The 21,612-nt window shown below is 43.4% G+C and overlaps 1 protein-coding gene across 1 annotated transcript in view; it reads right to left on the bottom strand.

Moving 5' to 3' along the window:
* CNTN3 (contactin 3) overlaps window positions 1–21,612 on the bottom strand; it is a 161,952-nt gene that overhangs the window by 101,357 nt on the left and 38,983 nt on the right. The window contains exons 2-4 of the mRNA XM_054976404.1: window positions 4,589–4,792; window positions 3,934–4,036; window positions 114–298 (exon numbers count right to left, since the gene is read on the bottom strand). Of these exons, the coding sequence (XP_054832379.1) occupies window positions 114–298; window positions 3,934–4,036; window positions 4,589–4,792 (492 nt within the window). The remainder of the gene's footprint in view (window positions 1–113; window positions 299–3,933; window positions 4,037–4,588; window positions 4,793–21,612) is intronic.

The following is a 21,612-nucleotide window of genomic DNA, read 5'->3' as shown; positions in this document are numbered from 1 at the left end:
TAGCAGGGGAATGATCAAACAGTCTCCCTCCACCCATTCTTCCACACAGTCAGAGCTTCAGAAGTAAACAGCCTAAAGAGAACCCCACTTCAACTGGTTATACAGCTGCTTACCATAATATGTAAGGCGTCCTCTTGCAACATTTTTCCCCCTAGAATTTTCAGTAATGCATTCATAGAGACCAGCATCTTCTTGTTGGAAATTGGGAATTTCAATCATGCCATTGGATTTCCTCAGTTTTACTTTGCTTGGAAAAGGCATTCCATCCGTTCTTCTCCAGTTAATCTGAGGCACAGGACTACAATAATAATAACAACAACAATAACAGCAACAACAGTAACAGCAACAATGGTTTAAGGAGATTGATTTTTTTAAAAAATCAACTTTTCCACACATATGGCACAGTACTGGGTACTAATTTTTAGGTTATTATGGGGATGACTATTTGTTCATAATCTTAGCTCTTGATTATTTCTAAGAGCACTTTAAATATATTATGTCTTTAGATTGTACATCTAGAAAATGAATCATGTACCTGACAGAGAGGGGCTGTGGCTCATTGATAGAACATTGTTTATTTGGGTGGAAGGTTTTACAATTAATTCTCCTAATGTCAAGTTAAAAGGATCAGGTTGTAGGTGATATGAAAAACCTCTGCCTGAGACCATGGAGAGCCACTCAGAGTAGATAATACTGGCCTTCGCAGATCAATGGTCTGATTTTGTAGAAGTCAGCTTCATGTGTTCACAAACTCTAAATATGAGACTATAACATAATCTAGAGATCCCAGATATATTTACATGGCCATATCCCCATGTGGATCCCCATCTTTTCACATCCTACAGCTCTGTGGCTTTAAGCTGCCAGAGGCCTGAATAAAATACCTATTTTGATACCAAACCAAAGGCCCCAGAGAAAGGACAGAATTTACTTGGCTGCTCTCAAATGGGAGTAGCCAACTGCCTGAATGCTTTAAGGAATGCATTACTCAGTGACCTCATCAAAATCTACAGAGGTCTCCATTCTCCTGGCCTTAAGTAATACTTAACCTAAGATCTTAAGATCCCAGAGCCTTTTTCACAATACAAGTTCTCTGTTCATTCAATCACAGGACCAGAGAAAACCATCAAGCCACTGTTCAGCCTTGTCAAGCAGGCTGTAAGCATCTACGACTCAGGTTATTCACTCATCCCACCTAGAAAATCCTGCTGTCTCCATCACCTCACCTAGCATGACCATATTTGGACTTCCACTCTAGCTGAGTATACCTTTATAAGAATTCAAATCCAATAGGAGGGTGACCTGACATTCTTGGTCCAATGCCACCAAGGATTCTAATCTTGCACTGAATTTGACAAATCCAGATGCTTCCTCCATATGTGCCCACAGTAGATGAGTACAGAAGGCACACTGGGCCCTTCCCCTTAGTAGTAGGTTCTGCCCCTCAATTCCTTCCTCTGCTGGAACTTCAGGACCCCTTCTCAGCCATTGGTTCTGGACCATCTTCCAACTCCCCCAGCTCAACAGCCCCACACTTTTCTCTTTAAGACAGGCAACATATGACTACTTTTGTACCACTTTTCCCCACTTCTCCATTTTCCTATGTCCAATTCCAGGCCAAGCTGTCTAACTGCTGATCTGTTTTCCATAAAATATCAAATTTGGTGATAGTTCATGCAAAACGCAGTAAGTTTATTGGCCCTAGTCAGGCCTGGGGCACGCCCAGTCCCCTCCATCTATTGAGAAGCCTTATGAGGGTATGGCCTAGCCTGTGAGGGACTGATAATGTTTCCCGAATTGTGCCTCATTACTCCCTTTCCCTGCACCCATGAGCTTCCCAACAGCTGTCAGAAAGCTGGCTGTCAAAGAGCTAGCTGTCAATGGGTGCTGACTCTGAAAGGGCCAGCTACCATTGACCAGCTGGCTGGTACACAGTTCTTTATAAGGTACTTCAGCCAACTCTGTGGGCCAGGTGGCTGCCATGGTTGACCCTGTGGGGGATTGAGAATGAGGGGGCATGGTGTTATCTCCACAGACCCATGGAGATTCAGTGAGTTTCATGGCAGAGCATGGATTTGATTCTGGGCCTCTCAGAGCCAAACTACACAAGATGACTTACAAGTATAAGACACGTGAATGCACTTACACGTGTTTCCCTGTTGCTTTCCTGTTCACTCACACACTGCAGCCACACTGCACTCGATCAGCATTCGATCCCGTGCTCGGACTGGCACGTGTTTCTTCTCCATTCCTACCAGACAAGAGATGGTATCCCGCGATGCACCTTCTCTTCGCACATGCTTAAACATTCCTCTGCAGCTTTTCTGAGAGGGAGACTTGTTTACTCAATTGGACATATTTGGAAAAAAAACCTGCCTGGTTTCCGGGGGAGGGGGGGCGTGTAAACAGGAGTTCCACCTCTCTGCTGAGATCTTGCACCTTTGCACAGGAAGGGGGGCATCTATGCAAAGGGGGGTGGGCAATTCCCACTTCAGGAGCTGTGGCAGCGTTTCTTGCTGTCAGCCAGAATCAACTCTTTCCTGCCTGTTTGTCCCCACGCACCTCCAATCTCCATTATTACTTTTGGGGGAAACTATGGGGGATATCCAGGGGGATGGAGGTGGCATTTTGCAAAATAATGCTACAAAATTTTCAGGGGACCTACTGCTAACTGCCCTCTAAAGAACCTCCAAGTTTCAGAGAGATTTGACCTTGGGGAGCTGTTTTATGGCCCCCCCAAAGAAAGTGCCCTCAGCCACCCTATTTTTCCTATTGTGGAGAGAAACTGACAGCAACTGGGAAAACCCATCGATCATGCCTTTCGTGGGGTCCAATCTCCCTGAAACTTGGGGTGTCTTTTGAGGACAGTGAGTAGATCCCCTGCAAATCTGGTAAAATTTGGTTCTAAAATGCCCCCCAGCCCCCCAGGAAAGCCCCGTATCACATGTCCCATTGGAAACAATGGCCCAATTTTACCCAATTTGCTCTGTATTGCTGAGACGAACTGAAAAATGAGTACCCCCTACCCCGTCCTTTTCAAGTTTATGTATCAGGCATGTTTCTGAACTTTTGCTCAGATGATTAATTGTGTTGCCATGATCTTTTTTCCCACCTCCTCCTTATCCCGACTGAAGACCCTGCATAGAGAGGAAGAGGAAGTTAAGGGGGAGGCAGGTGCAGGAAGGAGGAGTAGGAAGGTGGCAGCGTCAACTAGAAAACAGGAGAATTTAAAACATGCCAGATTAAAAGCAAAACAGTTTGGGTATAAGCTGGATCTAAGGGCAAACAGAGAGGAGAGGGAATGGAAGCCACCCAAAATCGATGCTCTGCAATGACGACTTGCTGATTATGACCAGGACACTTGCGCAACCATGACTATACCAGTTACCTGACACATGCACGGACAAGGGCTACAGGACACATGTTCACCTGGGGTAAAATGGACAGGGACAGGTAGGAACAGACATGATTCTAGACACTCGCATAGCCTCGTGTAATTTGTCTTGTGTGGTTTGGCTCTCAGATCCTATTCTAACTCTCTACCCACTACAGAACACTGGCTGACTCTACCAAGGAGTCAGCCAGTAGACAGTGCTGTCGTAGACAGATTTGCCCTAATGGGCAAATCCAATGGGCTTGGAATGGTGTAACTCTGTTTAGGAAGGCACTGTTAGTCAGCTTTGCAGCACAGAGGCGCTCTGAACCCACACCCCTTTGCTTGTATCAGCTTTGCTTGTATCAGCTATACTGTAATCAGCTTTGAAATGTAACTATTAACTGTAAAAAAATATAATACGTATTCTAGTCTTACACCACAACTATTTACACAGAGTTCAAGTAACAAGCACTCAAAAGTTCAAATATCAAGTACTCACTGCATCCGTGGGGACTTTTGTGTTTCTAAAATTAACAAAAAACACAATAAACACTTACTTTCCTAGGGCAAAGCATTCCAGTTTTACAGTTGAACCTTTAGCAGCAGGAAGGGTTTCAGGAAACTGAACTTCTATTTTGGGTTCATATTCTCCCATTACACCTGTTATTCCAGAAAAAAGGAGTCTAATTAGAGTATACAAGAGCCTGCAAGAACTTGCAGGGGGCATCTCATTTCCCCCTTCCTATTTCTTTTTTCCCTTCCCTGAAAGCCCACATAGTGTCTCCCCTTTTCCTGCTTCCTTCCCACCCACCAGTCTGCTCCCCCATCCTCAGCTTTTCCTCCAACCTTCCCCTTGGTAGCTTCTGATTTGGAAAATCAGTTGTGTGATGCTGGCCACTGGGCCAGGCCCAATTACTCAGTGAGGAACCTGCAGGGACTTGCAGAAGTCACTTTCCCCTCTACACCCTCCTCTCACTATTTCCTCTTTCCCTCCTCCTGGCAGCCTCTCTCTCCATCCCACTTACCCACCAAACTATCTTTTATCTACCGTCCTACCGATGGGTGAAATGCAGGGAACTACAAATATGATAGTAGGGAGTTAGTCAAGAATATTCTGATTACAAAATAGTATTCCAAAATTATGTAACACTAAATTTCTTATTCTGAAATGTGTACGTAATACGTTGCGACAAAATAAGAATGTATCCATACCATCAGTACGCAGCACTAATGGTGTTGGTGAACCACGAACATTGGCATTTGTTATGGTACTAGTCACAACACATGTGTAATTTCCTACATCAGAAGGCTCCACTTTGGCTATGTAGAGATGCCCAGTTTCCTGAGACACAAATCGCCGGCTGTCTTCTTGTACAAATGATGGGTATTCATTAAATATCCAAGCATATGAAAGTTCTGAAAAATCAGTACGAAAATAAGAGATAATTAATTACCTTTCTGTGGGTCAAAATCATTATAAAATAAAATGCATTTATAAATAATTAACTTCCTACATCTACTTGTAAAAGCTATGTAAAAAGTTTCAGACTGTTTAGAAGAACTCACATATACAATACATTTGTTTCTATCTTACTTGTCTTCCACCAGGCACTTCAGGGGAAGGCAGTATATCTAGGATTTCAAGGAGATACTCTATTTGGTACTAACTGGATCAAGATCTGCTTATAATTGCAAAGATGCTAAATCATGAACTCTTAGAAATACAAATACTTGAAACACACACTTTTGAATCTCCCCCAAAAGAATGACATTCTGGTGCTTTACCTAGGACATTTGTTTTAACAGAAACACAGTGGCATATGCACTTATATATGATGCCATATCTCTTTACGTGCCAACTCAATACTTGGGAATTATACTAGGGTTGCCATCTCCAAGTTGGAATATTCCTGGAGATTTGGGGGGTGAAACCTGGAGATGGCAGGGTGTGGGGAGGGAAAAGACCTCAGCATGGTATAATTCCATAGAGCCCACCCTTCAAATCAGCCATTTTCTCCAGATGAGCTGATCTCTGTGACCTGGAGATCAGTTGTAATTCCGGGAGCTCTCCAGCCACCACCTGGAGTCTGGCAGACCTATATTATACTATTGGATAGTTGTTGTTACTATTAAGTCATAGTTCCATCTCCTGCACTTCTGGACAAGTTAGAATGGGGAAGATCACATGAGAGCTGCAACCTTAACTGCTGTAATGAGTGTATTTCACAAATGACTTCAGCCACAATCCACTACGATTTCTATGCCATAAGTTTATTATCACAATGTATGGACAGAATTCCAGTTTATATGCTAGAATCATCTACTGCATTCTGGGTTGGATCCAATCAGATTTTTAGCTAGTAAAAAAGGACTACTAGAAAATGCTATGCTGGGGATAATGGGAACAACATGAAGAAAATCAACTGGGATGCGGCTGTGATAAAGAGTGGAGCAGGGCAGGGTTGAGAGAAAATGCTGACTGGACCCAACCTTCTGTCTTTATTCAAGCTGATATAAATACAAACAGACTTTGGGGGATATTCCTCTCCAGTAGGACTTTATAGAAACAATACAGTTTGTTATTAAGAGATGCTTGAATGAAAATGAAAGTAAACAATACAGATTCTAAAGCAGCTAATTACAGTTAATTATAATTTGACATGCAAAGCTATTATAACACATCTGAACTTTTTTTCTCAGCCTTTCAAGATTTTTCCTAGAATATTTAGAAAATCTCAAGTATGCCTTAAAAATTATTTGCATGCAGGCACAGAAAAATAAAAGTTGTGACTATTACTTCACTTAACATAGGCAGGCATGAAGGCTAATTTACATTTTACATATTGTGAGCAAAGTAAAATACATAATATAACAAATTATTAAAATAGTTATGGTATCAACAACAGAGGGGAGATCAAAAGGTGGTAGCTTCTCCAGTTATACTGGACTTTCATCTATGCAAATATATAGTTATTCCATTATCAGAGTCAGAGAAAACACTAGCATCTGCAAAAAGGAAACGTGTTGTTTTCTTAAAAAAGAGATCTAAGTGCTATTTTAAGATGAATGGCTTATGCTAGGGAAAGGGGAAGTAAACAGATTATCCAAGCCAGCTATAACTGGTAAACATGTATTAATTATTATTATATAATCAATATATTGATACATAGATAAAATATATTCAAGGTGTGTATTAGAACATCACTAAAGGAGACATAAGAGAAGGAAGTGAGATAAGGTTGAAAGGATGAAATTCCTTGAAGATTACAATAAATGGACTAAATCCCTGGAAAATCAAGAGTGTGGTGAGAATAAACTGCAAGGGGGGATAAAGAGCAGAACTTATAATAGAAAGAATGTGCTAATTAACAGGCTTGAAGACTATGGTTTGGTGGTAAAAGTAGAACTGTTTATCCAGTTATGATGGAAGACCAAGCAGACCAGAAGGTTAAAAGCAGGACTGGAGCAAAAGGGTTCAGAGGTAACATGAGATGGTGAGCCAACTTAAACTGGTTGAATCCAGTTGAAAATATGAAGTTCTCTAATAAGGCAAAGATCTTGAAACCCTGTATAATGTTCATGCAATATGAAGCAAGTTGGAGGATTGTACCTAGACTACCTGATACAAATGGAGCACCAATTACCACCCTTATCTCTTTCTCTTGGACTTCCTTTGTGCCCCATACGGAATAATCTCTTACATCCCAAGATATTCTCCAAACTGACTTCCTTAAAATACAAGGCTTTCTTCAGGACCAACTTTCCTCAGAGACCACAAAGCAACAGGTTGTCTTTTTCCAGGCCAACCCCAGCATGAGAGGGTAAGCATGATGGTGTGTCTGGGTTTTTGTTCTACTGTCCTTCTCATATGCCATTTATTATTCCCTAATAAACATTACATGCATAGCAAAGGAAATTAAAAAATCACATGGTCTTCTCACTAATTTCTTACCTAAAAATTCTCTAAATTTATGACCCAGCTAGCTACCAGCATCTGCTGCAGTTTAAGTCCCACCCCTTTTCCCAGACTTTGCTTAGAATGTGGAGAGAAAGAGATTTTGTTATAGTGGAAACAATTATTTATAAAGAAGGATTCACTGATAATTTTTCAGCTATTTTCATCACCAATTATTTGCTGGCTTTGCTGCTGTCACAAAACTTTGTATGACTCACATAACTCTAAAATCTAAATTTGGTTTTAATTTCTCCAGATTGCAAGACAAGGATCACGATTATACCAAGAGGAGGAGGCTGTGAAACAATGACACCGGGTTTTTTTTTACAAAAAAAAATCCAGAAATACTATAAATCCAATTTTATTAATCTACCTACTCTTCTGGATAACTTTGGTCAGATAAGCTTGTACTTAAGACACTTTAGGCATCTAGTTAGCTTTCCTATATCCCATTATTAGTCTCCTAACAAAGGCACATCTCAATATTTTTGGTTCAGTATGCATATACACCCCCCTCCCTTTTGTTACAGGCTCACACAGACTTGTATGCATAGGCAAGGTGGCCTGGTGTACTGGAGGGGAGGTGTGGTCCTCCACTTCATGTTCTGGTCATTCACCTGGGGTAGTGACCTTGGCTGAGGGGCATGTACTAGCCTGGTGGTTGATAACAATGTCATCTGCAATGCTTCTGCATCATGTGTGGTGGGAAGCTTGGGACACAAATGTATTGAAAAGGCTAGGCGAAAGGCCAATATAGCCCTATTTAGTGCAACGGAGGGTGGGCAGGGATTTATTCCCCCACCTGCAAATACGGGCCAGATTTGCTGACTTCTACCGAGGGGATGGGGTCCACCTATTTGTGAAGTGCAACAACATCTTTTTAACCTGTGGCAAGGGCTCCAGTTGGTTGTAGACCAGCTGTGGTGCACAAGGGGCTAAGCAGAGGCTTGGCCCTGGCAATGGCAGGATAGGGTTTGGGAGAAATGAGCGGGCCAGTGAGCACCCTTGGCACATCCCCATTTGAGGGGGAATTGGGGTTTGCCAGGATCGCTGGTATTGTTTGATGGCTGCCAGCCCAGAGGGCAGACTGCCTCGTGGGACCTCCTGCTGGCTGGGTCTCAGCCATGCTTTGGATGGCTCATGCACATGGGCTCTACACACGGAGCAAAGGGCTCGCTCAGACAGGTTAAGATGAAAGTCCAGGGTGACCCCAGAGCTTGACCTGTACTACTAGTTAGACTCTTGTCATATTGCCATATATTGTTGCCAAAATAAAATGGCCCTTAGTTCCCAGCACTTGTGTCTGCCTTTTTATTCTGTCTGGCGGGGCAATAGCCAAAGTATATCATTTGTTTCAAATACACTGGATTTTTTGCTGTACATCTCCTATGCATTTTGGGTCGGTTGTAGGTTTTATTCAGTTTTTTCTCCTTCTTTGCCATGAGATGTTTGTAAGCTACAACAAGATGGTCTGTGCTATAAACTTAAAAGTGCCATGGTAACAGGAAAGGGACAAAAATCTTGTTGAACATGTTGACTGGGATTGAAGCATACAAATTCCTTCTGCGACAGGGGATGAGGAAGCATATCAGTATACAGCAGGTGTGTCATCTCCTATCAGATGCTTCCTGCTACTGAATTCCCAAACAGATAACAAAAGTGCTTATAAGAATCCAAAGGCATGACCTTATGCTTTCTGCAACTGTGTTTCATCATTTTTGAATTTTTCCAACCTTTGGAGTCTTGCATACATTCTTTCAGCTGAGTCCTAATCATACATACCTGGAAACAACTTCGGAAACGACACCTGGTTGTTTCAGCAGCGATTATACAAATAAATAAATAAATAAATAAAACAAGCAAATAAAAACAGTGGGTTTAATAAACTGCATTGCCTTTATTTATAATGTAGAAGATTTTCTTAAATAAAAAGTGTCATGCAGTATTGGTGAGCCCTTGCTTTATTATTGGTTTCCTCCCTTAGTCTGGTTTTTTATTATTCTTTTATGTAGTGTTTCTCCTGAGCCTTGGTCACTACAAGGGATTATGCAAATGCAGATAGTTCTTATCTGCTTTATGACATACAGGAAAGCAGTGCCCCTTTGTTTACCTGCAGGTACAATACAAACTACATTAAATGTTATAAAAGTTATTAAGTGCCAACTTAGAGCTAATTAATTTATCCTAGTTATTTGTTATTGGACCTTCTCTCTAATATGTTGGATCCTTAAATATTATTTGACATAGAATAACTGGCTTTATGTTTGAGCTTTATACTTTGCTCAGAGATGGAAACATACAATCTACAAGCATTCATTTTCATTAACCATAGTTTTAGGATGCCATTTCTTAGTGTATTCTTGCTTATTGACTTGTGTTTCTTAGTACACAGAAAGGGCTGCTTGCTCCTCCTATGCTGTTATTTACAAACAATGCAATTACTAAGTAATTGTTGTAGTATCTGGATTTAGGGTTTCCATAGTACAATCCTCTGCAAAGTTACTCCAGTGCAAGCCTGATGACTAGAGTAACTGAATAGAATTCACTAGCTAGAATTTTCCTCACTGCCAAACCTTGTTAGTGTCATAAAAATTTTATTTAAAACTAACAGCCCAATCCTGGAGAGAGGAAGTACCCAGACAGTTGACCACAGCCTTCGCTGGCATATTTAGGTCTTACACCAGTGTATCCCCCCCTCAGAACCCCTGCCACTCTGCCACGACCCTCTGCCAGCATCCAGGCATGGCATCTGGGCTTGGATGCAAGTGTGGCACAAATCCCTCCACCAGCCACCACATTTAAGGTTTAAAGATAAATACTGCAGTAACATTTTCTTTTACAGAACATTTGAAATGCAGCTTTAAGGCTAATGTAAGATACTTTATCATTTCCGTAGGAAGGGAAGGTGGCATGGCATAAATTGATCTCATCAGATCTTGGAAGCTAAGCAGGGCCAATACTTGGATGAGAGACCAAGGAAGACTCTGCAGAGGAAGACAATGGCAAACCACCTCTGCTTCTCATTTGTCTTGAAAGCCCCCTTGCTGGGGCTGCCATAAGTAGAGTGCCATTTGAGGGCACTTCACACACACACACACACACACAATTTCCATATTTCCCATGACTAAAAGAGTAGACTCTATGTTTTTTAAAAACATTACTGTTACTGAACTTAACATTTTAACTAGTATTGGGTTAACAGAAACATAAAAACATCATATTTCATTTCCCCATTAATGTATGCCCTTCTCCAAATAATCTTAAACAAAGGATGCATTGTAATTCATAAGATTATTTTGGATAGAACTAAAAGAAATGAACACATTTGAATATATTTATATTTAAGTATCTCTACCCTGTATTGTCAAAGGCTTTCACGGCTGGAGAACGATGGTTGTTGTGGTTTTTCCGGGCTGTATTGCCGTGGTCTTGGCATTGTAGTTCCTGACGTTTCGCCAGCAGCTGTGGCTGGCATCTTCAGAGGTGTAGCACCAAAAGACAGAGATCTCTCAGTGTCCTGAGAGATCACTGAGAGGACACTGAGAGATCTCTGTCTTTTGGTGCTACACCTCTGAAGATGCCAGCCACAGCTGCTGGCGAAACGTCAGGAACTACAATGCCAAGACCACGGCAATACAGCCCAGAAAAACCACAACAACTATCTCTACCCTGCTTTCTCGCCACTCAGAACTTGTGCTGGTTCACGTTGGAATGAATGACATGGCTGCGAATACCATTGCAAGAATTAAAGAGGACTATGAAGCTCTTGGAACGCAGTTGAAGACACTGGGGGCACAGTGTCTTCAACTCTTCTATCCTTCCTGTCAAAGGAAAAGGGATGCAAAAGGAGCAGACCATACTCGAGGTGAATCGTTGGCTGAGATGGTGGTGCTGGAAGGAGCGCTTTGGGTTCTGGGACCATGGGATAACTTTCCTTAGAGAAGGCCTTCTAGCACATGATGGGCTTCACTTCTCAAGATCAGGGAAGAAAATGTTTGGAAAGAACCTGGAGAGCTTCATCAGGAGACCTTTAAAATGATACCGCAAGGAGAAGGGGACGATCAACAAGGGGATTTCAATCAAGAAGTGATAACAGCGGGGGCCCACCTGAGTAGGACAGATCAAACAAAGGTAAAAGGCTACAAGTGCCTATATACCAATGCCTGAAGTATGAGTAATAAGGATGAGCTTGAGCTTCTCTTACAAACAGAGGGCTATGATATAGTAGGAATTACTGAGACTTGGTGGGATGATTCCCATGACTGGAATGTGGGTACAAGTTGTTCAAGAAAAACCGGAAGGGTAGAAGAGGTGGCAGAGTGGCATTGTATGTGAGGAGAGGGCTTGATTGTCAACGAGTTCTGGAGAATGTGGTTGACAGCCTGGTGGAAAGTATATGGGTGGAAATAAGGAGAGGAAGGACAAAGGGTATTGTTGTTGGAGTCTGCTGCAGACCTCCTGACCAGGGAGAGGAAATGGATACGGTTCTCCCTGAACTGATTGGTAGAGTATCCAGACATGGGACCTTTTAATTAAGGGTGACTTCAACTTCCTCGATGTGTGCTGGGAGATAAGCTCTGCAAAGTGACAAGACGCACGCAACTTCCTGACCTGCCTGGCCAATACCTTTTTCAAATGGTGAAGGAAGCTACAAGGGGCTTGGCCATACTAGACTTAATATTAACCAATAGGGAAGAATTGGTAGATGGGGTGAAGGTGGTGGGGACCTTAGGGGGAAGTGACCATGTCCTCCTTGAATTTCAGTTGCTGTGGGGGGCCAAGGAAGTTCGTAGCCAGACTCATAGGTTAGATTTTCGTCGGGCTGACTTCAATGAACTCAGAGGCTTGATGAGAGTCATTCCGTGGGGGAGTGTGCTGGAAGGGAAAGGAGCGAGTGAAGGGTGGGCTCTTCTCAAACATGAGCTTTTGCAAGCTCAAGCTCTCACTATTCCAGCAAGATGGAAACATGGTAAGGGCTCCAAGAAACCGATGTAGATGAACAGAGAGCTCCAGAATAAGCTAAGGGAGAAAAAGGAAATGTTCAGAAAATGGAGAGGACAGACCTCTAAAGAGGAATATATGAGGGTTACTAGGTACTACAGACCAGCCATCAGAGAAGCCAAAGCTCAGTATGAGCTGGGTCTGGCCAGGGGGGCTTGCTACAATAAGAAAAACTTCTACAGGTATGTGAGAAGCAAACACAAAGTAAAAGAGGAAATTGGACTGCTGTTGGGAGTGGAAGGAGAAACTGATGGAGGACAGAGAAAAAGCAGACAGGCTTAATGACTTTTTTGCCTCTGTTTTCTCCCTGAAGAACTTGAGCCCATCTAGAGGTGGTAGTAAACACGACAGGACACCTAGGGGGCTAGTTGACATTGACAGAGAGGTTGTGGAGAGGCACCTGGCTGCACTGGATGAATACAAATCCCCTGGGCCAGATGGGGTGCACCCAAGAGTGCTCAAAGAACTTTCTAGAGAACTTGCAGTGCCTCTGTTCATCATCTTCAAGGCCTCCTGAAGGACTGGGGATGTGCCACATGATTGGAGAAGAGTGAATGTTATCCCAATCTTTAAGAAAGGGAAGAAGGATGACCTGAAAAACTACAGGCTGGTCAGTCTGACTTCTGTTGCTGGGAAGATATTAGAGCAGATTTGAAAGGGATTGATATGTAAGCATTTGAAGGACCACTTAGTGATCCATGGAAGTCAACATGGTTTTGTCTCCAACAGATCTTGTCAGACCAACCTGGTTTCCTTCTTTGATCGAGTGATGAGCTTACTGGATCATGGGAACTCTGTTGATGTGATTTACCTGGATTTCAGTAAAGGTTCTGATAAAGTTCCCCATGACATTCTAATGGGTAACCTGGGAAACTGAAGACTGGACTATAGAACAGTTTGGTGGATAGGGAACTGGTTGGAGGACCACACTCAAAGAGTGGTGGTCAAAGGTGTTTCATCAGATTGGTGGGAGGTGTCCAGTGGGGTGCCACCGGGCTTGGTTTTGGGCCCGGTACTTTTCAATATTTTTATCAATGATGTGGATGAAGGGGTAAATGGGCTATTCATTAAATTTGCTGATGAAACCAAATTGGGAGGAGTGGCAAACACCCAAGAAGATAGAATTAAAATTCAACAAGACCTGAATACTCTGGAGAAGTGGGCAGTTGTGAACAGGATGCAATTCAACATAGGTAAGTACACAGTATTACATCTGGGCCACAAAAATGTGAAGCACAAATACCGGATGGCAGATATTCTTCTGGGTAGTAGTGTATGGGAAAGAGATCTTGATGTAAGAGTGTACTGTAAACTAAATATGAGCAGTCAGTGTGAGGCGGTGACAAAAAAGGCAAATTCAGTCTTGGGTTGTATCAAAAGGGCCATTGCACTGAAATCGCAGGAGGTCACTGCCCCTCTCTATACTGCCTTGGTCAGGACACACCTGAAGTATTGTGTGCAGTTCTGGAGGCCTCACTTCAAAAAGGATGTGGACAAAATCGAGAGGGTGCAGAGGAGAGCGACAAGAATGATCAGGGGTCTGGAGACTGAGCCCTACGAGGAAAGGGTGAGGGCCTTATGAATGTTTAGTTTGGAGAAGAGGAGGTTGAGGGGGGACATGATTGCTCTCTTTAAATATTTAAAAGGCTGTCATTTGGAGGAGGGCAAGGAGCTGTTCCAGTTGGCAGCAGAGGATAGGACTTGAAGCAACAGGCTTAAATTACATGCAGAAAGGTACTGGCTGGATATTAGGAAACTTTTTCATGGTCAGAGTAGTTCAAAGGTGGAATCCGCTGCCTAGGGAGGTGGTGAGTTCCTCTTCACTGGCAGTTTTCAAGAAGAGGCTGGATGAATATTTGTCAGGGATGCTTTAGGCTCATCCTGCATTGGGCAGGGGGGTGGACTAGAAGTTCTGTATGGACTCTTCCAACACTGTTTCTGTGATTCTGTGAAAACAGGAAATACACTGTTCACAAAATTACAATAGATTTTTGTTGTTGCTGTTCACAAAATTACAATAATTTTTTGTTGCAATTTTGTGAACAGTGTGTTTTGTGTAGTGGTTAAGAGCAGCAGGACTCTAATCTGGAGAGCCAGGTTTGATTCCCTGCTCCTCCACTTGAAGCCAGCTGGGTGACCTTGGGTCAGTCACAGCTCTCTCAGTGCTCTATCAGCTCCACCCACCTCACAGGATGATTGTGGTGGGAATAATGATAACATACTTTGTAAACTGCTCTGAGTGGGTGTTAAGTTGTCCTGAAGGGCAGTATATAAATCGAATGTTGTTGTTGTTACTACTACTACTGCTACTGCTACTACTCAAATGTGTGTATTTTCGGCAAGCTACAGTAAGCATTGCTTGCTTCATCTTCTTCGTCTTCTTCTTGGTGTCTACACCAGGAACTTACCAGGTTTTCTTAGGAGATGTTGCATTTCTCCTCATGGTTCTCCCCATCCTTTTGCTGCTCTCTCTTATTTTTTATTAAATTAAACAAGTACAAAATACTCAGCACAATGACCTAGGGGTTTTTGTGTGTGTCTGCATGGGTGTGCACACGCCGTCAAGTCGCATCCAACTTATGCCGATCCCACAGGGTTTTTCAAGGCAAGATACTACTAAAATGAAAAAACATTAATTTTTAAAGAAAATTCTCTTGTAAAATGAATTTCTATTGACGTTGTGACAATGAGAATGGACAAATGAACATGAAAAACAAACATTAATTTAGTGAGGCTCAAAGCCTTAATTCTATAGCCTATGTAGTGAAAATGCAGAATAATGTCAATACAACTACTGAACTTACTACTGAGTAAACTAGAATAGCATCAGGATCTGCACTCTAAATATCAGGAAAAGCCTTAACATTAATAGGTCTCTAAAGACTTAATCTTCCGTTTAAAGTAAATTTTCATTGATTCTCTTGAAATCAAGCACAGCGATCCTTCTTCATGAACTTCTACAAGGTTTTATTTTCATTTATACAGTCAAAGCAAAATGGTATTATTTACAAGATAAATATGTAATAAAGTTCCTGTTGAGTGAATTATATTTATTGTATTTTCATTTTGTAGTTATATTATTTTGAGAAAAATAAAATTCTGCTGTCAATTATGTTTCTTCATTTGATTTGAAATTAAACATAAAAACAATACATCTCAGTAATATCCTAGGAGACAATCCACCACATTCAGCTACATATATTTTAATTTTTTTAGGCCACCAACAACAGAAGCCAAAGGGATTAATGTATGCTATACAATGTTACTGTTTTCAGAATGTATTTAATCTCTTGTATATTCTTTGAATATTTCAATTACATTTTTTGTGTATTTACTTCTGTGTATTTACTTTTGCATCTTCCTCTTGTTTTGAGAAGCTCAGAGTAACATATTTAGGACTTCCAGGAAGTGACCCTCACCAAGGTATTGATTATCCAGAGATCTTAGATTTTTAAAATGTATTAATTTGACAGTGTAGTGTACATACCTTATGTTCATATTTTTATATGTAGACATGTAAATATTAATTTACATTTTAAAAATAATTTGTGTTATGTGTGTGTGCCTTTATGTATTTTGGGCAAGCAGTAAAAAACTGGAGTACGAGGCTCCTGAATGATCAAGTCCCGATGTACTTGTTGAGAAATTTCATTCATTCCTAAGGCTTCATCAAGTACAATACGAATGATTCTTTTAGTTTCATTTAAGGGGTCATAATATATGGGTTTATAGTACTCCCTGTCTGCCAATTGCCAATTTACCTCCTGTATATAATCAGAGGTGTTAAGTATTACAATACCGCCCCCCTTTGTCTGCTGGCTTCACCAAGATAGTTTTATCTGCGCTTAAATTTCTTAAAGCTGAGTGCTCCTCTTTAGACAGATTGTACCACATCCTACGTTGTTTTCTTTCTATTTTACTGTTTGACAAAGTGGCTCCAATAAATTTAATGATCATATTTTGTCAATATAATCTAGGCTCTTACATAAACTTGGTGACTTTTGTAGAGAAGAGGTCTTAAACATCAATTATGCCAAGACAAAAGTCTTGGCTTTTAGGAAAAGATCTTGTGGGTACAGGTGGGCCATTGCTGGGACCACCATAGAACAGTGCAGTACCTTTAAATACCTGGGAATTGCCTTTAGTGAAATTTGGTTTGGCAATAACCAAATCTAGTCCTTAGACCAGCAGGTGCCATTTTGAAATTCTACTACACAAAAGGAGGTTTTCTAATAGACCTGACCATTCCTCAGCTCCATTATGGTGTAGAGGTCTGGGGTTGGAAATACTGTTTAATTACAGATTTGGAATCTATTCAAAACCATTTCTTAAGGAGAATTTTAGCTTTGTCAAAAGCTGCTCCTGCAGCTCTTATGTGAGAAGAGCTTGGTATGCCCTCAATCAGAGCTAATGTACATCTAATCCTACTCAGATTCTGGAAGAAGCAGTGTAATGATAATACCAAACCATTACACAGATTATGCTATGAAATTATGCTGAAAAATGACGCTGTACAACTAGCCAGCTATAATAACATCCTTCAATATTACTCCATCTGCGAGGACTCCCAGGGTGTCCCAGTTGCTGGCTTTAACAATAGGGATTGGGTGCTGTGATGCTGAAAAGGATAAGTAGGCAATCTTCTATTCTAAATTCTCCCAATGGTTTAAACTATTCGAGAAGGATCATGTTAGAGCCCCCTATTTGGTTAATTTCCTTCCCCACAACCTTAGAATAGCCTTTACCTCAATCAGGTTTCAAGCTATGCCCACAGCGCTGTTAGCTGGCTGCTATGCCAAAATACCTCAAGCTCTTTGCTACTGTATTTGTGGAGCCCATGTTGTAGAGGATCTACCACACTATCTATTATCCTGTCCACTCTATGCAGAGCCAAGAACTAAATTCCTAGCACAGTTTTTAATGCTAGGAGAAGCTGTTTTTTCCTCCTATCTGATACTGTTGCATTTGTTTCTCATTTGAGTCTCTCTTTTCACTTTAGCAGTCAAAAAGATTTGGGGTAGAGCTGTTTCCCAGTTATAGGAAGCAACGGCTCCCAGACTCACCTGGGGGACTGGATTGCAGGCGTTGCGGGGGAGGCGAGTGGGGAGATGGCATGGTGGCCGCCATGTTGTGGAGGGGCGGGGAAAGGCCAGGGGTCATGCCCAGGTTCATCCGGTGCAGCCCCAGGCCTGGGAAGCTGGCCCCCGCCCTTCAGCACTTGGTCCATGGCGGCAAGGAAGCAAGACGTGCTGGGGCCAAGTAGAAGGGCAGCCAGGCCGCAGCTAGGCAGGCAGGCCCCAGCGGCGGCGCCTCGGCGGCAAGAGAGGAAAGCTGGCCTTCCGACAAGAGCAGGCCTGCGGAGGACGAGTGGTGCTGTGCAGGCTCACAGCAGCAGCGGCTTTTGCTCCCTCGAGGCCCTGCCGGCTACGGTGCTTGGGCTGTGAGGCGGCCAGCCTGGCTACTTAGCCCTGACCTGCGGCGGGGCAGGCAGGAGGCCAGGCATCTCTCCAAATGCAAGACGCAAAGGTATGAGTGGGGGCGGGAGCGAAGCTGGGCTTCGCTGGCACACGCTGTGGGGCTTTTTGCTTTCCTGCCCGTGCTCAGCCGAAGCGGGCGGCAGCGTGGGAGCGATTGGGGCAGGCTCTCAGGAGCACGTACTTTGGAGGCAGGAGGGGGTAGCAGCTGGGCTGGGCACACGTGCGTGCAGGCGGGCAGCGGGTTCTTCTCCCCTGAAACCCCGGAGGCCACAGCGCCTCCGTCTCACGCAGCGCTGGCTCTCCTCTCCCTCTCCCCGCCGGGTGCCTTGCTGGGAGGAGATTTGCTTTGCTAGGAGGAGAGCCGCCGCCGGTGTGTAAAAGAATTTTTTCTCTCCTTCCTCCTGCCTCGCCCAGCCATGCACTTAAGAGGAGATTGCCTTGTCAGGAGGGGAGCTGCCGTGCTGGGTAAAAGAAGTTTTCTCTCCTTCCTCCTGCCTTGCCCACCCATTCACTCGAGCAGTCGGGAGGCCTCTGAGAGGAGCAGTACAGAGGCATCCCCCCCCCCCACGCACACTTCAGTTTTCAGGGAGCGGTGAGATTTCTCAGCAACTTCGAGGTGCCCAGTTCCATTTCCTGGGTCAATCACAGAGGGTGCTTGGAAGGGCTCTGAGGCAGTGGGTGGCACTCCACCCATACTCATATGGCAGTAAGGGAGAATTAGTCCCACAAGTGCCACTAGATTATGTTGTCTTAATGGGGGGGGGAGGCAAGCCTCCTTTGTATGAACAGCAAATAACATGTCATCCCTTGTTTACTGCTCTGGGTGGGGCACTAAATCCAGAAGTATGGCTCCAGAGGAGTTAGCCATGTTAATCTGTAGCAGCAAAATAGAAAAGAGTCCAATAGAACCTTTGAGACTAACCAACTTCACAGTAGCACAAGCTTTTGAGAATCACAGTTTGTCAGAGAATAAGGCTGTGATTTTTATTTTCTTACGTGCATGCTAGACCAAACTACAAAGGCAGTGTATTCAAGGATACCTGCTAGATTCTTATTCTTCCCAACCTCTGGTATTGGTAGCTAAAGGGTCAGTACTGAAAAGAGAAAGGCTGCTTAAACAATTGAGAGTCATTATTTGCCGAGAAGCAGCCATTGGCTTATTGCAGTCAGGTTTGTCTTAATGATGAGACAGCCAGTTCCCAGGTATTAAATGGGTGACCCCCTGGTACAACAATTGACCATGGGGCATTGGACTTTGCTAAGGATCAGCTCTTGTAGTGCTCGGTATGCCACATATTTCATATACACTACTGCAGTTATTTACAACGCTAGTCACATTGGAGAGATATGACACTCATGTACAGGCTGGAAAACAGCTTTGTGTCCCAGACTACTGAGGAAGGTAAACCGGGGTAGTTCTCAGGGGAGGATAGATGCACTTTGACTGCTTTGGCAAGATGGGTGGCGAGCTAGTCTCTGTGGCAGTGGGAAGAGCAAGAGTCCAGTAGCTCTTATAAGGCTAGCATAATTTGTGGTAGGGTATGAGCTTTTGTAATCCACGGCTCACTTCTTCAGATTCAGCTATAATATGAGTCAAACCTGTAACCAGCATTCAGAGCAGGTTTACTTCTCCTGTCACCAACGGGGAAGGCAGGCTGAACGGCACTTGCTAAAAAAGTTATCAGCAGTCATGCTGACCAGGAAATGGCAGAGTTAAATGCAGGCATGCGGTATAGATAAAATGAAACAGATAGCCAGTGGCACCTTCAACTTCCAGCACGAGTCAGAGGGTACAGCTCAGTGAAGGGAGTTCCGGGACAAATTAATTAAGGAATTAGATAATACATAAATGAATAGCAACTAACAGACAAGAACAAAAACAGAACAAACAAACAAACAAACAAACAAAAATCAGAGTTGTGCTGGAATTATCTGGTTGGGGACCAACGTGCTGCCGAGCTTCTTGTTAAAGTTGCAGTATCTAGTTAGCATCTCTGTTCCTCTGTTATGACGTGTTCACGTAAAATGTCTGGCATGTTTCTGTGCCCTTATTGGGTAGATGGCTAGAGAAGAGATTCCAAGCTGGTTAGCTACCTAATAGGTTCAACACAGGCAGTTGGCGCTACTGTTTTGTTCCCGGCTACACTCGTTGCTGGCCAGGAAGCATGAGCACAATCACAAGTGATTAGATTATACAGTTGTGCGTGGGACGCATTGCGGGGCTACTACTTAGGCTAGGCATGATCCCATGCCCGGTGGCTTGGTGCTAGGAGGACCCATCTCTGTCTATTGCACCCACAGCCACATTCCCACATGGGGGATTGGATCATAGTTTATTCCAACACACATCTCCATCTTGTCTCTGCAGATTTTACGGTGACATAGTCTCTCAATTTTTTTCCCTTACGTTATAGTATAATACCCAGAATAAGTAGAACACACTTGGTGCAAGGTAATTAATGCACATTGATTAACTCAGTTGCCCTCAGCATGCATGTCTTGATCTCGGGGTGCGTGGGGTGGCCAGTAATGGCACATTGCTGCTCTCCAAACTGGTGGGGAGCATTATGGTAAGCTTCAATGTAGAAATGGCTCAGTATTTGCTGCCGTGGAGGGGTCTGAAATCCTCATAACCTTGGCTGGAAGTGCTGATTCTCCATTGCAATCAGATGCAGCATGTTTTGCCTCAGTAAAATGGAAATAATGGATTAGCATGTCCCATACCCCTTTTAGGTATCCAGCGTCAGGCCCTTCTGCGATCTGTGCTCCATAGTAGCACATAAAACTTATGGTGAGCTAGTGCTTTAGCCTTAATTCCATTCCGTGGACAGATTCCTGGCAGAACAGGCACAGAACGGTAAACTGATGTCAGGAACATGAGCACTGGGTTGCAGTCCAGCAAGCCTACTGTAAAGGCGCTTGCCCTTGGTTCGTGGTTTGGGGTACATGTTTAAATAAATAAAATGTAGGCTGGGAGTTCACTCGGAGCGCAGTGGGGTTTCTGCTGCCATATTCATTCCTCCCTGCGTACTGCCAGTTCTCCTTGTTCTCTGAGCGTAAGTAAATAATTCCCAGCTTTCTCTTTTCTTACCTCCAAGATTCCTTTGTGGATCAGTCTAATATTTGTATAGGCAGTTAGATATATAATTATAGAGATGGGTAGACATAGATATGCAGCCTCTATGTGCATTAAATGATTTACTTTGGAAATGGGATATCATGGTAACAACATGCTCTCGGGAAGTCTGGAACAATTCGACGCTGTTCAATGGTGCACACCCTGCAGTCTTATTCAGGCACATGGTGCGCGAGTGCATCTTACTTTGTCAGCTAACAAAAGTGTTCTTCAGTCCAATTTGTGGCAGGATGCAGATTCCGCACTTCGGAAGCCAAGGGATTGGTGCTTCAAGGGTATCCTGGGCGAAGCTATGGGCGGGACTTACCAAGGACCGGCAGAATTTGTAACCACTCGCGGGTGCAAGAGGGTTCTTGGACTGTTTGCTTCCTCCACCCGGCAACCCTCTAAGATGAGGCTTTAGTATTTGGCTTCAGTTACCCAACGTCCATAGCCATATCTATGCATGTGCTGATCTTCCTGGGGGAGGGCACGGGGCCTTGCCCTCCAACATCAAAAGAGGTGGGTTCAGGGTAACACATGTGGCCCTTTCTCATGTGCCCAGGGTAATGCCGATCGCCAGTTTGGGGTCAGGAAGGAATTTTCCTCCAGGCCTGATTGGCTCTGTGGTCCTGGAGGTTTTTTTTGCCTTCCTCTGGGCAGAGAGCAGGAGTCACCATGGATGGCT

Source organism: Eublepharis macularius, chromosome 4 (genome assembly GCF_028583425.1).
Source record: "Eublepharis macularius isolate TG4126 chromosome 4, MPM_Emac_v1.0, whole genome shotgun sequence".
NCBI lineage: Eukaryota > Metazoa > Chordata > Lepidosauria > Squamata > Eublepharidae > Eublepharis > Eublepharis macularius.
The sequence above is the reverse complement of the archived record's forward strand: the minus strand, read 5'-3'. Positions and strand labels throughout refer to the sequence as shown.